Source organism: Megascapheus bottae, chromosome 14 (assembly GCF_031878675.1).
Source record: "Megascapheus bottae isolate mThoBot1 chromosome 14, mThoBot2.hap1, whole genome shotgun sequence".
Lineage (NCBI taxonomy): Eukaryota > Metazoa > Chordata > Mammalia > Rodentia > Geomyidae > Megascapheus > Megascapheus bottae.
The window spans coordinates 34281185-34299498 of NC_143522.1; the positions used below are offsets into that span (position 1 = coordinate 34281185).

Genomic DNA, 18314 nt, shown 5'->3' on the forward strand with positions numbered 1-18314 from the left:
AAAAGTAGCACTGTGGCTTAAGTGGTAGAGCTCTAGCCTTGAGAAGATCCAAGGATAGTGTTCAGGCCCCGAGTTCAAGCCCCAGGACTGGCAAACAAACAAACAAACAAAACAAGCATACTTGTGGCTGGGTACTGGTAGCTCATACTATAATCCTAGCGACTCTAGAAAATTAAATCCAAAGATGGAAGTTTGAAGCCAGTTTTGGACAGACAAATCCATGAGACTCTTATCTCCAGTTAACCACCCAAAAGCCAGAAGAGCCATGAGCAGAAAAAGTCAAGCAAGAACACAGGGCCCCAAGACTCTGAGTTGAAGCCCCACTACTGGTTCAAAACAAAACGAAAACTTGTATAGGAATTTTATTACTGTGCAAGTAGTGTTTATTCTATGAAATGAGCTACTATAATGATTTTGAGGGTGTCCTGACTGGGAGTATTACAGATGTAGAGAGTATGAGTATAAGACTTCATGACCATCCCAAGATTCTGTATCCACATTGTCAAACTAGTCATGGATGGTGTTGACCATTTGATATTCATATGTGGTGTAAGGACCTAATTTTATGTCAAGTTAGTCATGTTTTAAATAACCTTGTATGTCTAGGATTGGACAGAGCAAATTTAGAGAATGTCCTTCACCATTTTTTCTGAGCTCATTAATCCCTGGAAGTAGCTAGGAAAGGTTTTTTGTTGTCTGTAAGAAACATAATTATCAAATCTTCCTTTGTTTTCTAAAAATAGGTCTGAAAATGAAAAATGATCTCACATAGATAATATTACTTGATTATGACCCCAACTTTATTATATTTACCGGTTACTTTTTTCAGAGATGGAAAGTAATGTCTTGCAAGATGAGGATTGAACAGCTGAAGCAAACAATATGTAAAGGAAATGAAGAAATGAAGAAGAGTAAGTAACTTGCCTCCTTCCTTCTAGCCTTGAAAAAGAGCTCCTGGGGATTTCATGGGGAGTGGGAGAGCAGGAGTGTGTGTGCCTGCCCTGGAGACTGAACCAGGGCCTGGGCCTAGTTTCTGAGCCTTTTTCACTTAAAGCTGGCTCTGCTCCTTGAGCAACAGCTCCACTTCTGGCTTTTGGATGGTTACTTGGAGATAAACGTCTCACAGCCTTTCCTACCTGGGTTGGCTTTGAACTGGGATGCTCAGATTTCAGCCTTATAATGGCTAGGATTACAAGCGTGAGCCACTGCACCCGGCTCTTGGATTCATAAAATAGAGGGACAGTGAACAACAGATGAAGGTGGAGCTACAGAGATTTGGAGAACTTTACTCCAGGTTGGAAATATAAATTACTTGTAACCAGGAGTCTTTTAGATTTGGGATTTTTAGAAACATTTAGGAATATTTGCATATATATGAGATATCAAGTCTCTTGTGTTTGAAAAGCCAACTTTATACATATAGCCTGGGGGCAGTTATAAATGCATTTTTAGCATGTTGCCTTTGAGGTTAGGTGTGGAATTTTCTACTTTGGATGGCATGTTGGAACATTTCAGGTTTCAGATTCTCTCTTCTCCCTCCCTCCCTCCCTCCCTCCCTCCCTCCCTCCCTCCCTCCCTCCCTCCCTCCCTCCCTCCCTCTCCATCCCCCTCTCCCTCCCTCTCCCCCCTCCCTCCCTCCTTCCTTCTCTCTCTCTTTCTTTTCTCTCCCTCCCCCCTCCCCCTCTCTCTCCCTTCCCCTCTCTCCCTCTTTCTCTCTTTTTTTTTTGCCAATCCTAGGGCTGTAATTCAGGGCCTGGGCATTGTCCTTGAACTTTCTCAAGGCTAGCACTCTACTGCTACAGCACCGCTTCCACCTTTTTCTGTATATGTGGTAACCAAGGAATCAAACTCGGGGCTTTGTGCATACTAGGCAGGCACTGTACCAGTAGCCTACACTCCTGGCCCCCTCAGGTTCTCTTATCAGGGATATTCAACCTGTACTTGGCTTTTCTTTTTCCTCGTATGGTAGTTGTGTAATTAATTTAAATAAACACATTTATATAGCCATCAATAACTTGCTTCCTTTTAGTTTTAACATTAGGAAGAACTGAGAGTATAGCTTAGCTTAGGACATGTGCTTTGATCCTTGACACCATGAACAAGAAAGTAAGGTATGGAAATGGCACTGTGGCTCAGGGGTAGGGCGGTAGCCTTGAGCTGAAGAGCTCAGGGATAACTCCCAGGCCCAGAGTTCAAGTCCCACGATCCACCAAAAAAGAAAAAGTGAGGTATACTTGCTCTCATTTGTTTTAGTTAACAGGAAATAGGCTCAATTGGGTGTCACTTGTAATAATCATTAGTTCATGCCAAAAGCATAGAATACTGGCTTTTTTTTCTTAGTGAATCACCTACCTATTTTAATCTATACACATTTTCTATTACCTGTAAATACTTTATACTTATCATGGAGTTGTAAAAACTTGGAATTTGACATCTTAGAAACATGTATTTCTGAAGACCATTGTTTAAGGTTACAGCGAGTCATTGTCATGCCTTGTGATTCCTTTCTTGTCTCCTGGTTGCTCTCAGAAGCAAGTACTTACTAGTGCTATGTAATGGTGGTGTAGGAGCTTCCTTCGGAATCATCCTGATGAAGTGCTCGTGTGGAGCTGCACAGGATGACAGGCTGGAGAAGGAGCTCCATAGTTGCACAGGATGAACAGGCTCCTTCAGTTGGTCAGAACCCCAGGCCTCTGGGAGCCATGGAGTTTTTGATTGTGTTCTCCCCATACTTGGCTTCAGCAGCAGCAAAGGCTTTTATTCAACCTTGGCTCCCCTCCTTCTACACCTCCCCATGAGGTTCAACCAGGGTGTGCCACCAGCATCTGTGAGCCCTCTGAACTTGAAGAATGTGCTGAGCGTGCACATTTCTCTGTCAAGCACATTTAAAGCTTTGATCTGCAGTTTTGAACAGGTCTTAAACCCTAAAACAAAAGCAGCCCAGAAAGTTTAAGAAAGAAAAAAGAAGAAAGGTCCAAAAGAGAATGGATGATGGGAAAGAGAGACAAGTCTTAAAGAGGTCGACCCTAGCTGGTCCTTGGTGGCTCATGCCTATAATTGTAGCTACCCAGGCAGCTGAGATCTGAGGATCACAGTTCAAATCCTGCCCAGGCAGGAAAGTCTATGAGACTCTTACTTCCAAATTGAGCCACCAGAAAACCAGAAGTGGAGCTGTGGCTCAATCCTAAGCAAAAGAACTGAGAGACATGCCCATTACAAACAGTTTTTAAAAAATAATAAAAACCAAGCTGGTTTCTACCCCCCGCAAATGATTGGAGTTACCAGTAATGGTCACCAGACCATCTAAATGTCTGGACAGAAAATCTTAGAGTCGTTGAATGTCACGGTTAACGTCCTATTGCATGTTGAGGAAGTTCTGGCTTACCCCGGGTTTGAACGACTCTTGTCATGAGCAGTAGCAGTGTGCAGATGGAACGGCTTCACTGCAGCCGCCCTGCTCTAGACGGTCCACCTGCCAGCTCTGTTCTTCAGAAGGATACATCTTACTCCCATCTTCCAGACTACACCCCATAGTACTGGAAACAGTTTAATTTATTTATTTTTATTTTATTTTTATTTTTGCCAGTTGTGGGGCTTGAACTCAGGGCCTGAGCACTGTCCTTGGTCTTTTCTCAAGGCTAGAGCTCTACCACTTGAGCCACAGCACCACTTCCAGCTTTTTTCTATGTATGTGGTACCAAGGAATTGAACCCTGGCCTTCATGCATGCAGGACAAGCGCTCTACCACTAGGCCAAACTCCCAGCCCCTAGAAACAGTTTTAAAGTTTCAAGCTCATGGATTATGAGTTTGCTACCCAGCAGTATTTCTTTCTTTCTTTTTTTTTTTTTTTGCCAGTCCTGGGCTTGGCCTAGAGCTCTACCACTTGAGCTGCAGCACGATTTCCAGCTTTTTTCTATGTATGTGGTACCAAGGAATCAAACCTAAGTCTTTGTGCATGCTAGGCAAGGACTTTACCACTAGGCTAAACTCCCGGCTCCCCAAGCAGTATTTTTTTTAACTGTGTTACTGAAGTATGTGTTCTAGGAAAGTACACAAATTATAAATGATAGAGCTTGATGAGTTGCTTCTCTAGAATCTTTTCATAAGGTTTTATATCAGTATAATGGAGGGTAGAAGGGTGAACAAACGCATTAGTGGTATTCACTAGACACTATGTAGAGAATGAACTATACAAGTGTTAGTGGGGATAGGAGTGAAGGGGTACAAAAAGACATTATTCTTTACTTGACTTATGTAACTGTACATCACCTTTATAATAAAACATAAAGATTGAAAAAAGATATAAGGCATAAACACAGTGAGGTAATATGTAGTTGCAGAGTTGATCTGTATGTGTAGTCCTCTTAGCTTATTCAGAGAAACAAGTATACTACAGCAAGATCATAGACTATTTTTACATTTGTGAGGAGATAACAGACAGAAGAAGACATCTCTGAGTTCCTAGTCTGCTCTGGTTGCAGATGGGATGACAGAGGATTTTCAGCCACCCTAAGAGGGATTATGGTGTCAACTTTGAAACTGTCCTTAAAAGAAAAATGCGACTTGACCTGACCGTGTTGGATTAGACAGATCTATGCAAGCCACTACAAAGAACTCAGTAGGGATCATGAAAGTTAACGAGCATTTTGGAAAATAAACTAGTGTTAGAACTGGAAGGCGGACCCTTGCTGAGATGTTTGTTTTCAGTGTCACTCAGTTTTGCAGGATGGGCATCTGTAGTACACACAAGCTGTATGCAGTTAATTGTTGGCTATCATTTGTTTGTTTATCTTAGATTCTGAAGGCCTTCTCAAAAACAAGGAAAAGAATCAGAAGCTTTACAGTCGAGCACAAAGGCACCAAGAGAAAAAGGAGAAGATTCAAAGGCACAATCGCAAACTTAGTGACCTGGTAGAAAAAAAGTCCATTGACTTAAGAAATCATTATGAACATTTGGCAGAACTTCGGCGATCCCATATATTGGAGCTCACCTCTGTCATATTTCCAATTGATGAAGTAAAGACCAGCGTGAGGTACAGTAAGCAAGTCTTCCCACTCTGAAGAATGGGTCAAGTTCCAAATGCTGTTTCTCAAGTGCGTCAGCACCTCATTTATTGGCCTCATTCTAGGGTCATTGGTTTTCCTGGTAATGAAACTTAAGTCTTATCTGCTTCAGCAAACAGTACACTCTGTGTAAAGTTGGGTTGGCAACAAGGGTGAGGGGTGGGGCCTCCTCTCCTGTGAACAAGTCTGTCACAGAGCTTCCAGATGATTGGCTGATTAACACTCCTGTTTGGGAACCATTTGCTGGGTCATGTCATATAGTACCCAGCTAGGTCACTAATTAGCTGTCTTTTGTCAGTCACAGTCTTAAATTTACAAATCTTATTTCCTTATCTGTTAAGTGGGGATTAAAAAATGTCTACTATACAGAAAGATCACGAGCTAATATGTAAGAAAACACCAAGTATTTAAGAATCTTTTAGATGTGGAGCAGGTGGTGTTGTCTTAGCTTCTTTCCAGTAATGACAGTCATCATATTCACTGCTTTTGAGATAGAGTAGTGTGATTTTAGTCTTGAACCTTCAGGAATCTGGATGGACAAGACTGGGTTTCCTCACTTTACTGTTCATCATGGTCACATTATCTCTATAATAAAATTTCTTGTTCCTTTGCGTGTGAGAGAGATAAAAGCTGACCTTAGCCAGATGCCAGTGGCTCACGGCTAATAATCCTAACTACTCAGGAAGCTGAGATTTAAGTATTGCAGTTCAAAGCCAGCCCAAGCAGGTAAGTCTGTGAGACTCTTATCTGTAATAAACCATTCAGAAAATCCAGAAGTGGTGCTATGGCTCAAAGTGCTAGAATACTAGCCATAAGCACAGAGACTCAAAGAGACTCAGGGACATCACCTACACCCTGAGTTCAAGCCCCAGGACTAACAACAATAAAATAAGCTTAGAGTTAGCCATGGTACCCCAACCATGGACATATCTGTGTGAGCTGGAGTTAGGTTGTGGTGAGGTATTGTGGCAGAAGGAAGAAAGATTGAGCAGGACAGTGCAAATTCAGAAAGCCCTCTCTGCTGCCTGCTTCTCAGTGTTTTCCTAGCACCACGTCCACTTTCTGGCTTGATCAAATCTGAATCCCTGAGTACATGTCTTGCTAATACTATGTACAAGGAGCCAGGAAGCGTGCTGTTCTGAAATATAAAGGATTTATTTTTTCATAGAAATGTGCTGTGCTGAGCCAGGCACTACTGGTTTATGCCTGTAATCCTAGCTACTCAGGAGGCTGAGATCTTAGGATCATGATGTGAAGTCAGTCTGGGCATTAAAGTCCCTGTAAGACTCATTATTTCCACAATAAATGAATGAATGAATAAATGTATGTAGCCAGTCATGGGTGGCTCATGTCTGTAACCCTAGTGACTCACAACATTGAGATGTGAGGATCATGGTTTAAAGCCAGCCCAGGCAAGGAAATACATGAGGCTTTTATTTCTAATTAAGCAATAAAAAGCGGGAAATAGAGCTATGATATAGTACCAGTCTTCAGTGAAAAAGCTCCAGTATTGGCACACACACTAAAAGAATGTGCTGTACATATTTGCACAGACCATTACTTATCAGTCCTTTTTTATTTTTTATTGTATTTTATTTTCAGGGTGATATATAGAGGGCTTATAATTACATTCATCAGATAGTGGATACATTACTTCTTTTTTTTTTTTTTATTTTGCCAGTCCTGGGGCTTGAACTCAGGACCTGAGCACTGTCCTTGGGCATTCCTCAAGGCTAGCTCTCTACCACTTGAACCACAGCACCACTTCTGGCTTTTTCTGTATATGTGGTACTGAGGAATCAAACCCGGATCGTTGGACATGCTTGGCCAACACTCTCGGTCCTACATTAATTCCTGTACGTTGATACCCCTTACCCACGTTTTTTCTCCCAGTTTTTTCTCCCAGTTTCCCTCCCCCACCCCCTCCCTCAGGACCTTTGTCTCAAATCTATGTTGTAAACATGAACCTTTATTTTATTAAACAAAAGGTTATTTGTGAAAAAAAAAAAAGACTCATTATTTCCAATTAACTACTCAGAAACTTGGAAGTGGAGCTATGGTTTATAGTGCTAAAGCTGTAGCCTTGAGAACTCAGAGACAGAGCCCAAGCTCTGAGTTCAAGTCCCATAACTGACAAAAAAGAAAAAAGAAAGAAATTTGCCTTGTTCAGGTACAGTGGCTCACACCTGAGAGGATTATAGTTCAAGGTCAGCCTGGGAAAAAGTTCACAAATGCTGTAAAAAATAAAAGTGTTATATGGACATGTGATGGCTTATTATTTTAAACCATATGGTTTTCCCAGTTTAAAAAATTTTAGAGGCCAGGAGTTTGGCCTAGTGGTAGAGTGCTTGCCTGGCATGCACAAAGACTCAGGGTTCAATTCCTCGGTACCACATACATAGAAAAAGCCGGAAGTGGTGCTGAGGCTCAACTGATAGCGCTCTAGCTTTGAGACAGTCCAAGGACAGTGCTTAGGCCCTGAGTTCAAGCCCAGGACTGGCAAAATAAAATAAAAAATAAAAAAGTTTAAAGAATAATTGGTATTTATTGCTTAGCTTATTCCTGGAAATGGAGAGCAGTCATCTTCAGGTATGCAGCATGACTATTACCTAGCATAGGCCAGTCTCATTGGCAGTTTAAATTGTTTGTTTGTTTGTGGGCATGGGGCGCTGTCCCTGAGCTCTTCAGCTGAAGGTTACTGTTCTACCTTTGAGCCAGGCCCCGTTTCCCATTTTCTAGAGGTTAATTGGAGATCAGGTCCTTTTGTGCCTGGGCTGGCTTTGAACCTTGACCCTCAGATCTCAGCTTCCTGAGTAGCTAGGATTACAGGCGTGAGCCACCGTGCCCAGCTGGCAGTTTAAATTTCTGATGATTAAAAATTGTCAGTAACATTTGTTTTGGGTGGGCACTGGCGAAGAGGCTTAGTCTCAGGGCCTGGGATTGTCCTTTTCTTTTTTGCTCAAGGCTAGAGTTCTGCCACTTGAGCTGTAGCTCCCACATACAGTCAATTTTTTTTTTTTTTGGTGTGGGTAATTGGAGATAAGCATGGCATAAGCCCCTGGTGGCCTGGTACTTTGTAATCCTAGCTACTCAGAATGCTGAGATCTGAGGATCGTGGTTCAAAGCCAGCCAGGGCAAAAAGGCCACAAGGCCGCTCGTCTCCAATAAACTATTCAGAAAAGGCCAGAAGGGGTGCTGTAGTTCTGAGCCAAAGAAGCCCAGGGACATTACCCAGGTCCCGAGTTCAAGCCCAGGACCTGCACACAGGAAAGGGAAAGTGTCTTCAGACTTCCCTGCCTCGCCTAGCTTTGAAGTGCCTCAGACCACAGCCTCCTAGAAGTTAGGGTCACAGCTGGGAGCCACAAGCATCCTGCTGAGGGCGTGGTTTTGTTTTTTTTTTTTTGCCAGTTCTGGGGCTTGAACTTAGGACATGGGCACTGTCCTTGCATACTTTTTGCTCAAGGGTAGTGCCCTGCCCCTTGAGCCACAGCACCACTTCTGGCTTTTTCTGTGCATGTGGTACTGAGGAATTGAACCCAGGGCTTCACGCATGCTAGGTGAGCACTCTGACACTAGGCCAAACTCTGGTTCAGAGCATGGATTTTTAACCATGTGAACAGATGTCCACAGCCCTGTAACCTGAGAACCTGGCTCTGGGTGCCATCTTCCCATGCTGTGTAACAGACTTGATAATCATCCGGGATAGTACCCACATGTCTGTATATTCCAGTCAGTTCTTTTACCCATGGGCAACTTTCCAGTGTTCTCACCTGTCTGACCCATCCTGTCTCTTGAAATCTCTGTGTGTCTGGGTTTTTAGAGATCCTGCAGATATATCTTCAGAGAGTGATAACGCCATGACCTCTAGCACTGTGAGCCAGCTTGCTGAAGCACGGAGGACCACTTACCATTCTGGCCGGTGGGTCTGTGATGACCACAACGGCGACACCAGCATTAGCATAGCAGGGCCGTGGATTAGTCTCCCTAACAACGGGGACTACGCTGCCTACTACAACTGGGTAGAAGAGAAGAAAGCAACCCAAGGGCCTGGTGAGAGCAAATTATTCCTAGAGAACTTTGTGTGTGTGTGTGTGTGTGTGTGTCATGCACATTTTTTTCCAAGGTAAAACTGAACAGTTCAGGCGGTGAGTGTGCTGTAGTGGCAGAGTGCTTGCTTGGCACGCACAAAGCCCTGGGCTCGATTCCTTGGTACCAAATACACGGAAAAAGCCAGAAGTGGTGCTGTGGCTTAAGTGGTAGAGTGCTAGCTAGCCTTGAGAAAAGACGTTGCCCAGGTCCTGAGTTCAAGTCCCAGGTCTGGCCAAAGAAACAATATTGAACAGTTCAGTGCCACTTAGTACATCCTCACAGCCACATGGCTCTAAAGAACATCCCTTCAATCTTAGCTTGGCCCATGCCAGGCAGCCATCTCTAAAACCTCTTGTGGAAACAGAAACGATCATGGAGTGAGTGGCCTTCTTTGCTAGGTTCACCTTTTGGCACAGGAATTTGTAGGGGGTTTTGTTGTTAGGGTATTTCAGTGTCCACCTAGAACTGCTAAAATAAACACAGCACAAAAATGTTACCTGTTATTTCTTTTCTTTCTTTCTTTCTTTCTTTCTTTCTTTCTTTCTTTCTTTCTTTCTTTCTTTCTTTCTTTCTTTCTTTCTTTCTTTTTTTCCCCTGAATAGCGATGTAAGCTCAAGCTTGAGCCACACATGCCCATTTCTCTGTGCTTCATGTAACCTTTCAGATAGTGTTGCCTTTGCTTGGAGTTGGTCTTAGATCATCACCCCCTTATAGCTGGGGGTGCAGGCATGGCTACTTTGTTTTATTGAGATAAAATCTGACTTTCTTTTTGCCTGGACTGGACGAGAGTTGCAGTTGACCCCGTTTTTACCTTCTGAATAGCTGAGATTATCAGTGTGAGTCACTGTGTACAGTCTCTATTGCTTTTTGTGGTTGACTAACATTCCATTGTATGTGTACCCATTCATCACTTTGGCTCACGCCTATAATCCTCTAGCTACTCAGGAGGTTGAGATCTGAGGATTAAGGTTCAAAGCCAGCCTAGGCACTAAAGTCCACCAGACTCTTATCTCCAAGTGGTGCTGTGGCTCAAGGGGTAAGGCAGTAAGCCTTGAGCTGAAGAGCTCGGGGACAGTGCTCAGGCCCAGAGTCTAAGCCCTACAATCGAGGGGGGAAGAAATATCTCTTTTTTTTGTGGTGCTGAAGTGTTAAGTACTTGTAATTACTAGATAGGTGCTCTGCCAGTTGAGGGACAAACATAGTATTATTTAAAGAAATTGTTCGTCTTCTTGTATTCTCTCATTAGTTGGTAATTTTCAACTGTGTTTTCGCAATCCAAGATGAACATTAAGATACCATAGTAGTTAACCCATAAGCTCCCTTCAGTTTCTTAGCAAAGAATTGTTAATTTAGTCATTGAACACATGCTTTCCCATTGAGGAGTCAGAAAGGCCTCCCTGGGAGAATTTACTTACATATTTGAATTTTTCTCTATGGCACTGGTGATAGAACCCAGGCTTTACCATGTTATAAGCACTCTGTCTGCACAGAGCTGTGCCCCCTTTTGGTGTTTGTGAAGATCTTGCTGTGAGGCCCAAGCTGCCCGAGAACTCGATCGTCTCCTCTCCACCTCCCAATTGCTGGTATTATTGGTGCTTGTCACTGCAGTGGACGTGGGTTGGTCATTATCTGTTTTGACAGTGTGTTAGCAGGTCCAGCTGGGTCTGATTTGGTAGGTTTAACTTGTTTATAGTAATTTGTTTATATTACATTCTGCTCAGCAAAAAGCAATGGACCACTTACACCTGGCCAAGGAGAAATGAATACATTTTACCATCAGTAATGAAATGATAAAAGCAGAAATGAAAATATAAATCATGGTTCACCTTAATCTTGTTGAAGGCAGAGGCACTTCACATACGATGGTTGTTTTCCTTTTCAGACATGGAGAATAGTAACCCGGCCTACACAATCAGTGCTGCCCTGTGCTATGCCACTCAGCTCACCAACATTCTGTCCCACATTCTCGATGTCAACCTCCCCAGAAAATTGTGCAACAGGCAAGTCATGCGGTGTGACATTATGTCTTCAAGTACAACATATATTCTTCTTGATTCTAGTCAATAAGAACCAAGAATTTTAACTTTCAAGTCAAAAGAGGTGTAACAAAAAGATTTGTTTCAAAAGATGAATTTTGATTTATTATCTTGAAGTTGCATGTGAAACCTAAAACCACGGAGAATTCATCCGTAGGGGGTTTAAAAAAAAAACAATCTAGGCCAGAAGTTTGGCCTAGTGGTGGAATGCTTGCCTAGCATTCATGAAGACCCAGGTTTGATTCCTCGGTACCACATACATAGAAAAAAGCTTGAAGTGGTGCTGAAGATCAAGTGATAGAATGCTAAGCCTTGAGAAAGTCCAAGGACAGTGCTCAGGCCCTGAGCCCAAGCCCAGGACTGGCAAAAAAAAATATTTAAATTCAAAACAAAAGTTAGAGATGCATCCACCCAGTTCCGTTCCTCCCCCAGTCTGTCTTTGTACTTCAAACATACATAAACTTCTTTTGCTGCATTTTCCTCTGCATATATCACGGGGTGGAAGTAATTTTACCTGTCCCTTCTTAATGCTTCACCGAGTGGTCTTACATCTTTGTCAGTTCTTTATTGTGTAAAGATGTCTGTAGAAGAAATTCTATGAGTGGTATTACGTAGGAGGTACAAATACTTATAATTTTAAACTTAACATTTCAGCAGTATGCAGGTAGAATTCAGCCTCAGAGCCTATAGCTGGTAGAAGCATGCCTGTAATCCCAGCACTTGGGAGACTGAGGCAAGAATATTGTGAGTTCAAGACTAGCTAAGTGCATAGCAAGGCTGTCTTAGATACTGCCTTCTTCAAAAATATGAACGTTTGGCCGGGAGTTCGGCCTAGTGGTTAAAGTGCTTGCCTAGCATGCATGAAGACCGGGGTTCGATTCCTCGGTACCACATACATAGAAAAAAGCCGGAAGTGGTGCTGAGGCTCAAGTGGTAGAGCTCTGGCCTTGAGAAAGCCCAAGGACAGTGCTCAGGCCCTGAGCTCAAGCCCAGGACTGGCAAAAAAAAAAAAAAAAAAAAAAAAATGAACGTTTTAACATAGAATTTCTAAAATAAGTAAATAAATAAAACTTTACAAATCATGTGTTTTACAGTGAATTTTGTGGAGAAAATCTCAGCAAACAGAAATTTACTCGAGCAGTGAAGAAATTGAATACAAATATCCTTTACCTTTGTTTTTCTCAGGTATGGAAAAATATGATGTGAACTAATATTTAACGTTACATATTTGAAAGTATTCATCAAATCTTTGCTTTTTCTAGCATGTCAACTTAGATCAATTGCAACCACTGCATACTCTCAGGAATTTAATGTATCTGGTCAGTTCGAGCTCTGAACATCTAGGCAGGTAAGCCAGGGGTCACCTGCTTTCTCCTATATGTTGTTTTATTATGGCTGCCTTTATGGAGTATTGTGTTTTCCCAAAGAGGCTCCTTTATTACTGCCTCAAATTTTCTACAAATGACAACAGTTGTACAGTTCTGTGCTGAAGGAAACAGTGGCTAATCATATTTGAACAGATCCTTTCATAATTTATACCTGAAAGAAAATTAATCTCAAGCATATCTAGGACCTGGAAGTTTGGCCTAGTGGTAGAATGCTTGCCTAGCATTTCCAAAGACCGGGGTTCAATTCCTCCGTACCATATACATAGAAAAAAAGCTGGTAAGTGGTACTGTGGCTCAAGTGGTAGAGCTGTAGCCTTGAGAAGCCTAAGGACAGTGCTCAGGCCCTGAGTTCAAGGCCCAGGACTGCCCCTCCCCCCCCCAAAAAAAACATATCTAACACCTAAAATGCTGTGGAATGATCCCAGGGTCCAGCTGTCTATTGCTCTCCCTGAACATGAAAGGCCATTTCATTTTTTTTTTTTCTTTTTTTTTTTTGCCAGTCCTGGGGCTTGACCTCAGGGCCTGGACACTGTCCTTGAACACTTTTTGCTCAAGTCTAGTGCCCTGCCGCTGAGCCACAATGCCATTTCCAGCTTTTTTTGTATATGTGGTACCTAGGAATCAAATTCAGGGCTTCGCACATGCTAGGCACGCACTCTACCACTAGGCCCCCAAAGGCCATTTCAGGTATATTACCTATTTTTTCCAACTAAATATATTAGTTTTATGATAATGAAAGATGTCTTGACCCTGTTCGTAGTATAGTTAATTTTAACAAGGCTGAGGCAAAGATTGTTGGAGGCCAGCTTGGGCAACATTAGAAACCCTGTCTCAACAACAGCAGCAGAAAAATTAGACAATACAAGATACTTTATTTAAGAGCTATAAAGTAAGAGAAGTGTTCTAGAACTATAGGATAGGAGAGAATTTCCAAATAGGCCACAAAACCCAGAAACCACGAAGTCAAGGAATTGCTCATTTTACTGCGTAAAAACTGTCTCCGGTAACAGGTGCCACATCCTTGACATGAAGTTTTTTTAAAAAACAAAAAACAGGTTTTATAACTTATAAGAGCCATGACAGAATGACAAACTGCCTACAAAACTAGACCAAGAACTCAAAGGCTCACCTAGAAGTGATGACAGTTGTGGGTTCCATTGTTCTAAGAGGAGCTTGAGGAAAGTGGGAGCGTGGGTGATAGCGGGCCTGGGGACACTGGAGCTAGTCTTTGTGAGGGTGAAGTGACCTTGAGCTCTTGGGTTCTTGGTCAGCTCTGCTGGATGGAGGCCACCCAGGGCTGGCTGGGGCTCACGTCTGGGTTGCTGGTATAAGCTGCAGATCAGGAAGTAGAGCTTCAAAACTCTTGTCACAGTTACCTCAGTCCAAACCAAGGCACTGGGGCCTGAGGGGAACCTGTGGGGACCTCGAGTTCCTATTCAGAGCAGCAGAATTGAAAATACCCCGGCCACGAGTTTGCTAGTGGATCAAGTGCCCTGCACTTGAGCCACGCCTCTAGTTCTTTCAACTTGTTTTTTTTTTTGTGTGTGGGTCATGAAGCTTGAACTCTGGGCCTAGGCGCTATCCTTAAGCTTGTCTACTCAACGTTACCACCCTACCCCAAGGCCTGGCCGCTGTCCCTGAGCTCTTCAACTCAAGGCTACTTCCCTACCCCTGGAACCACAGCCCCACTTCCAGTTTTCTAGTGATTAATTGGAGATAAGAATCTCACATTCCTTAGTGCCCCCACTTGGCTTGGCTTTGAACTGCGGTCCTCAGATCTCAGCCCCCTGAGTAGCTAGGATCACAGGCCTGAGTGACCGTGACTAGCTCAGCTTTATTTTTTTTTAAGATCGGATTCCACACAAACTTTGCCTGGGCTAACTTCCAACCATGATCCTCCTGCTTCTGTGTCTCAGGCTGGGACGTGCCATCCCATCTGGGGAGAATCTCATAAACTGTGATATTTAAACTTTCTACCCACATTTGCAGTTGTCAGCAGACCTCATTTTGGCCTGTTTTTCTAGTTATGTTTTTATTTTAGTTACACTAGTGGGGATTTCATTGTGACTTTCCATGCACACGTGCAGTATATTCCAGTCAGTCTCTCCCTATGTCCATGTTTCCTTTTAACTTAAAATGCATTCCCACTCCCTCACCTTAGTGGTAGTAGGGCTAGTACCCATGAACTACCCTCCCAACCCTTTTGGAGAAGCAATGGGAATGGAAAGAGGTTATTTGGGAGCATGAGGAGTGGGAGTGAGTTAGGTGAGTTAGCCATCCTCAGCCTGAGATGGATGGGTAGGAGCCTTTTGGGGAGAGGAGCTAGCAGTAGCTTTGCAGCCAACCAGGGAAAAAGAGAACAACCTGATAGAAACAGGCGTCTACAAAGCTGATGTGGGCAGCAGTGTCCTTTAGTTTGGCAGAAAGCTTGAAGGGGAGAGCCCTGCCCCTCCAGATCTATCCCAGTAGAGCCATGGCCTGTGGGAAAGCTAAGGCCTAGAAAAGGTGGGAGTCCTGCTCCAAGGGCTCTTCGGAAATGTAAGCTGCTCACTGCAGATCCAGAAGTAAACCTGGGTACGTCTTCCTGTTTACTTAATAGTGGCTGAAAAACAGCACGTAGATGTGGATTGGATTTTTGCTGTTCTTGCAGAGACTGGGGGTTGGGGGGGGGGGGGGTCCTAGAGTGGTTCACAAGTTGCACATCTGTGAGATACACTTGGGACCTTATTTTCTAAAGGACAAAGAGAACATGGGATCACAAGTGAATGTATGACAGGATATTTCTCATTTCTGTCCGTTGTTTTCCCCCAAACTTTATCAGTGAGGCTTGAAATGAACCAGGGCTAGACACACTTATCTTGGGGACTGCAGTGAGGAGATAGGGGTTGCTGCAGGGACTTGGTCCCACAGTTTAGCCAAATCTATGGCTGTCCCTGTAGGGTAAGTACATGGGGTGGCTGCCTGGTCTCCCAGAACCAGAGCTGATAGGCCTTTGAAAGGGGACAAGGAAAAGACTGAGCTAGACAGTGGAACATACCTGTAATCCCTGCACACAGGCTAAGGCAGAAGGATGGGGAGTTGGAGGCCAGCCAGGACTACCTAGCACTGCTTGTATGGGTCTGTTGTGTGGTCCCACACTGGTGCTGAGGGATTGGCATAGGGTGAGACCTGAGAAAAGGTTGGACTTAACCAGGAGAGGCCTTGGGAAATAACAAGTTCTCCTAAAATATAGTGCAAAAATGTGCATTGCTGCAGATGAATACATTGTGACTAGTCCTAGCTCATTCTGTGCACCAAACGTACCCCTAAAACCTACGGATCGAAGCCAGGTAGGAGCTGGTGGATCATACCTGTAAGAGTAGTTACTCAGGAGCCTACTGAGGACTGCAGTTCAAAAGCCTGTGAGACTCGTCTCCAGTTAACCACCCAAACGCTGTAAGTGGAGCTGTGGCTCACATGGAAGAGCACGAGCTTTGAACCGAAAACATCAGGGACGGGGCCCAGGCCTTGATAGATGTGTGTACACTCAGACACACACACGATTACAAGTTGGTGTTTTCAGATGTGTAGGAGCTGCCATTGACAGCCGTCCAAAGAAGCCCTGTGATATGCGTGGTCATCTATCCTGTTGGGTCTTAAGAGTTTATAATCTAGAGCTTCTCTGGGAAAAGCAAAGAACATCTGCTTTCTTTGGATATCATTTATCACATGCTACACTAAATAGTATATCGTAGTATATACATCATGGAGCTATTTTCATCACAGTTGTCACTGGAATGCTGCTTGATAGTGCCTGCGTACCACACTCACTTAAAACAGGAGGTCCCTCTTGGACCACCAGCATAGACTGGATGGATTTTATGTCAGTCTTCACAAAGGTAGACTTGGGGCAAAAGTATTGTATTGGGATGGCAGGTGTTATTTAAAGAAAACTCACCTCTAGATCAGTGAGTACGACACCTCTTGGTGCCTTGGTTCCTTTGAGTAGAGGAGGTCGTGGGACGACAGCACCTGACCTTTGGTAGGGGATGCCCAGTGATCCTCCTAATGTGTCCGTATCTGTGCACACAGGTCAGGACCCTTTGAGGTGCAAGCGGACCTTGAGGAATCCATGGAGTTTGTGGATCCTGGAGTGGCCGGAGAGTCGGATGAGAGTGGAGACGAGCATATAAGTGATGAAGAGACGGACCTGGGCACAGACTGGGAGAACCTACCAAGTCCTCGCTTTTGTGACATCCCATCCCAGCCTGTGGAAGTCTCCCAAAGCCAGAGCTCGCAGGCATCCCCACCCATCTCGAGCAGCAGTGCAGGTGGAATGATCTCCTCAGCCGCAGCCTCAGTGACCTCCTGGTTCAAAGCTTACACTGGTCACCGCTCATAAGTACGGCTCGAAATGGCCAGGTTTGCATCACGTCAGCTCTGCTGCTGTTGGTAACCTCATCCATGTAGTCAGCGGTAGTGCCTGGAACACAGAGGTTACCCACGGTCAGTTGTGAGCAGGGAGATGAGCCTTTCTGCTTGTCAGGAATATGGCCTGTGATGGATGACAGGACAGAGGTACAGACAGGCAGGAGGAGGACCTGTGCCTGTGTATTAGAGAAACCCTCCTGGGCCCTGCACCAGGCTCCACAGACCTGCCTGTGTTGTCCTGTGATGCTGTCTTCTTCCTGATACTAAGTTAGCTCTTCAGATTGGTTGAGCCACTAGGAAGTGATTCATGATGATGATGATGATAGTGATGATGATGATGATGATGATGATGATGATGATAGTGATATGATGATAACGACAACTTGAAAATCAAAAACTAGGTTTATTTTTCTGCCATTGTGTTTTGTACAGAGAGCCAGCAGCAATTTGAAATATTTGATTTCTTTATAATTTGGTCATCTTAGGATTTTAGAACCAAGATCTGGGTCTCATTGCAGAGGTGGTCTTTTTTTGAGAGGGGGAGTTTAAAACATTTCATTTGTGCCGCTCTGTCGTAGCTCATCACATTCCTGTTTTCTACCCCCGATGCACCAAAGAAACCAATGCCTTTGTTTTTCTGTAGAACCCACACCCATAAATGAAGAAACTCGAGCTGCAATAGTATATATCTTGTGTTCTGAGGAGAAACAAAATCAAGGTCATTCTTGCCTGCACCATTGAGTTTTTGCCATCCACAAGTTGTGCATTTTGAACAGGAACTTATTTCTGTGAGTGGGTATTCCCTTGTGTGAGCTAAATGGCACCTGGACTTGAGTTAAAGCTATGTGTCTTAAGTGGCCTGCTCCATTCTTGCCGTATCGTTTCTCCCTGCGGGATTCAGTAGGTGGCAGGTGTTTGCAGGGAAGCCCTTCCTGCTGTTTGTTTGCTACCAGCTGCTCCTGCTCTGCATACCTGGGGCAGAATGCAGAGCATCTTTACAGCCGGGCCTACTCCACCCCGTCTTGGGGAACTTTCCCTCGCCAAGAGGTTATTTTTAACCACCATGTCTTGTCATTCTCTTAGTGACAATCTCAAAGAAGGCATTACTATGAGAGGCATTATGTATAAAATATGTAAGTACTTTTTTATGTTTAATACCTGCAAAGAAATCCTGTGTAACTCCAAAAAAAAAAAACCTATACAGAAGACTCCCAGCATTGCCTATCTTAGTGTGACTAGCATGATTGTACCTCATCCACCATTCAGAGGTTTCCCATGCCCTAGCTGCTCCTTATTGTAATTATTTTAGTTGGTACCTTGCCTCCA

General features: G+C 43.8%; 1 protein-coding gene across 1 annotated transcript in view; it reads left to right on the forward strand.

The window, feature by feature from the left end:
* Window positions 1–17175, forward strand: part of Atg14 (autophagy related 14) — a 35062-nt gene extending 17887 nt beyond the window's left edge. The window contains exons 4-10 of the mRNA XM_090345000.1: window positions 830–911; window positions 4797–5034; window positions 8886–9115; window positions 11037–11154; window positions 12285–12375; window positions 12453–12538; window positions 16650–17175. Of these exons, the coding sequence (XP_090201126.1) occupies window positions 830–911; window positions 4797–5034; window positions 8886–9115; window positions 11037–11154; window positions 12285–12375; window positions 12453–12538; window positions 16650–16959 (1155 nt within the window). The 3' untranslated portion in view covers window positions 16960–17175. The remainder of the gene's footprint in view (window positions 1–829; window positions 912–4796; window positions 5035–8885; window positions 9116–11036; window positions 11155–12284; window positions 12376–12452; window positions 12539–16649) is intronic.
* Window positions 17176–18314: the final 1139 nt, after the last annotated feature.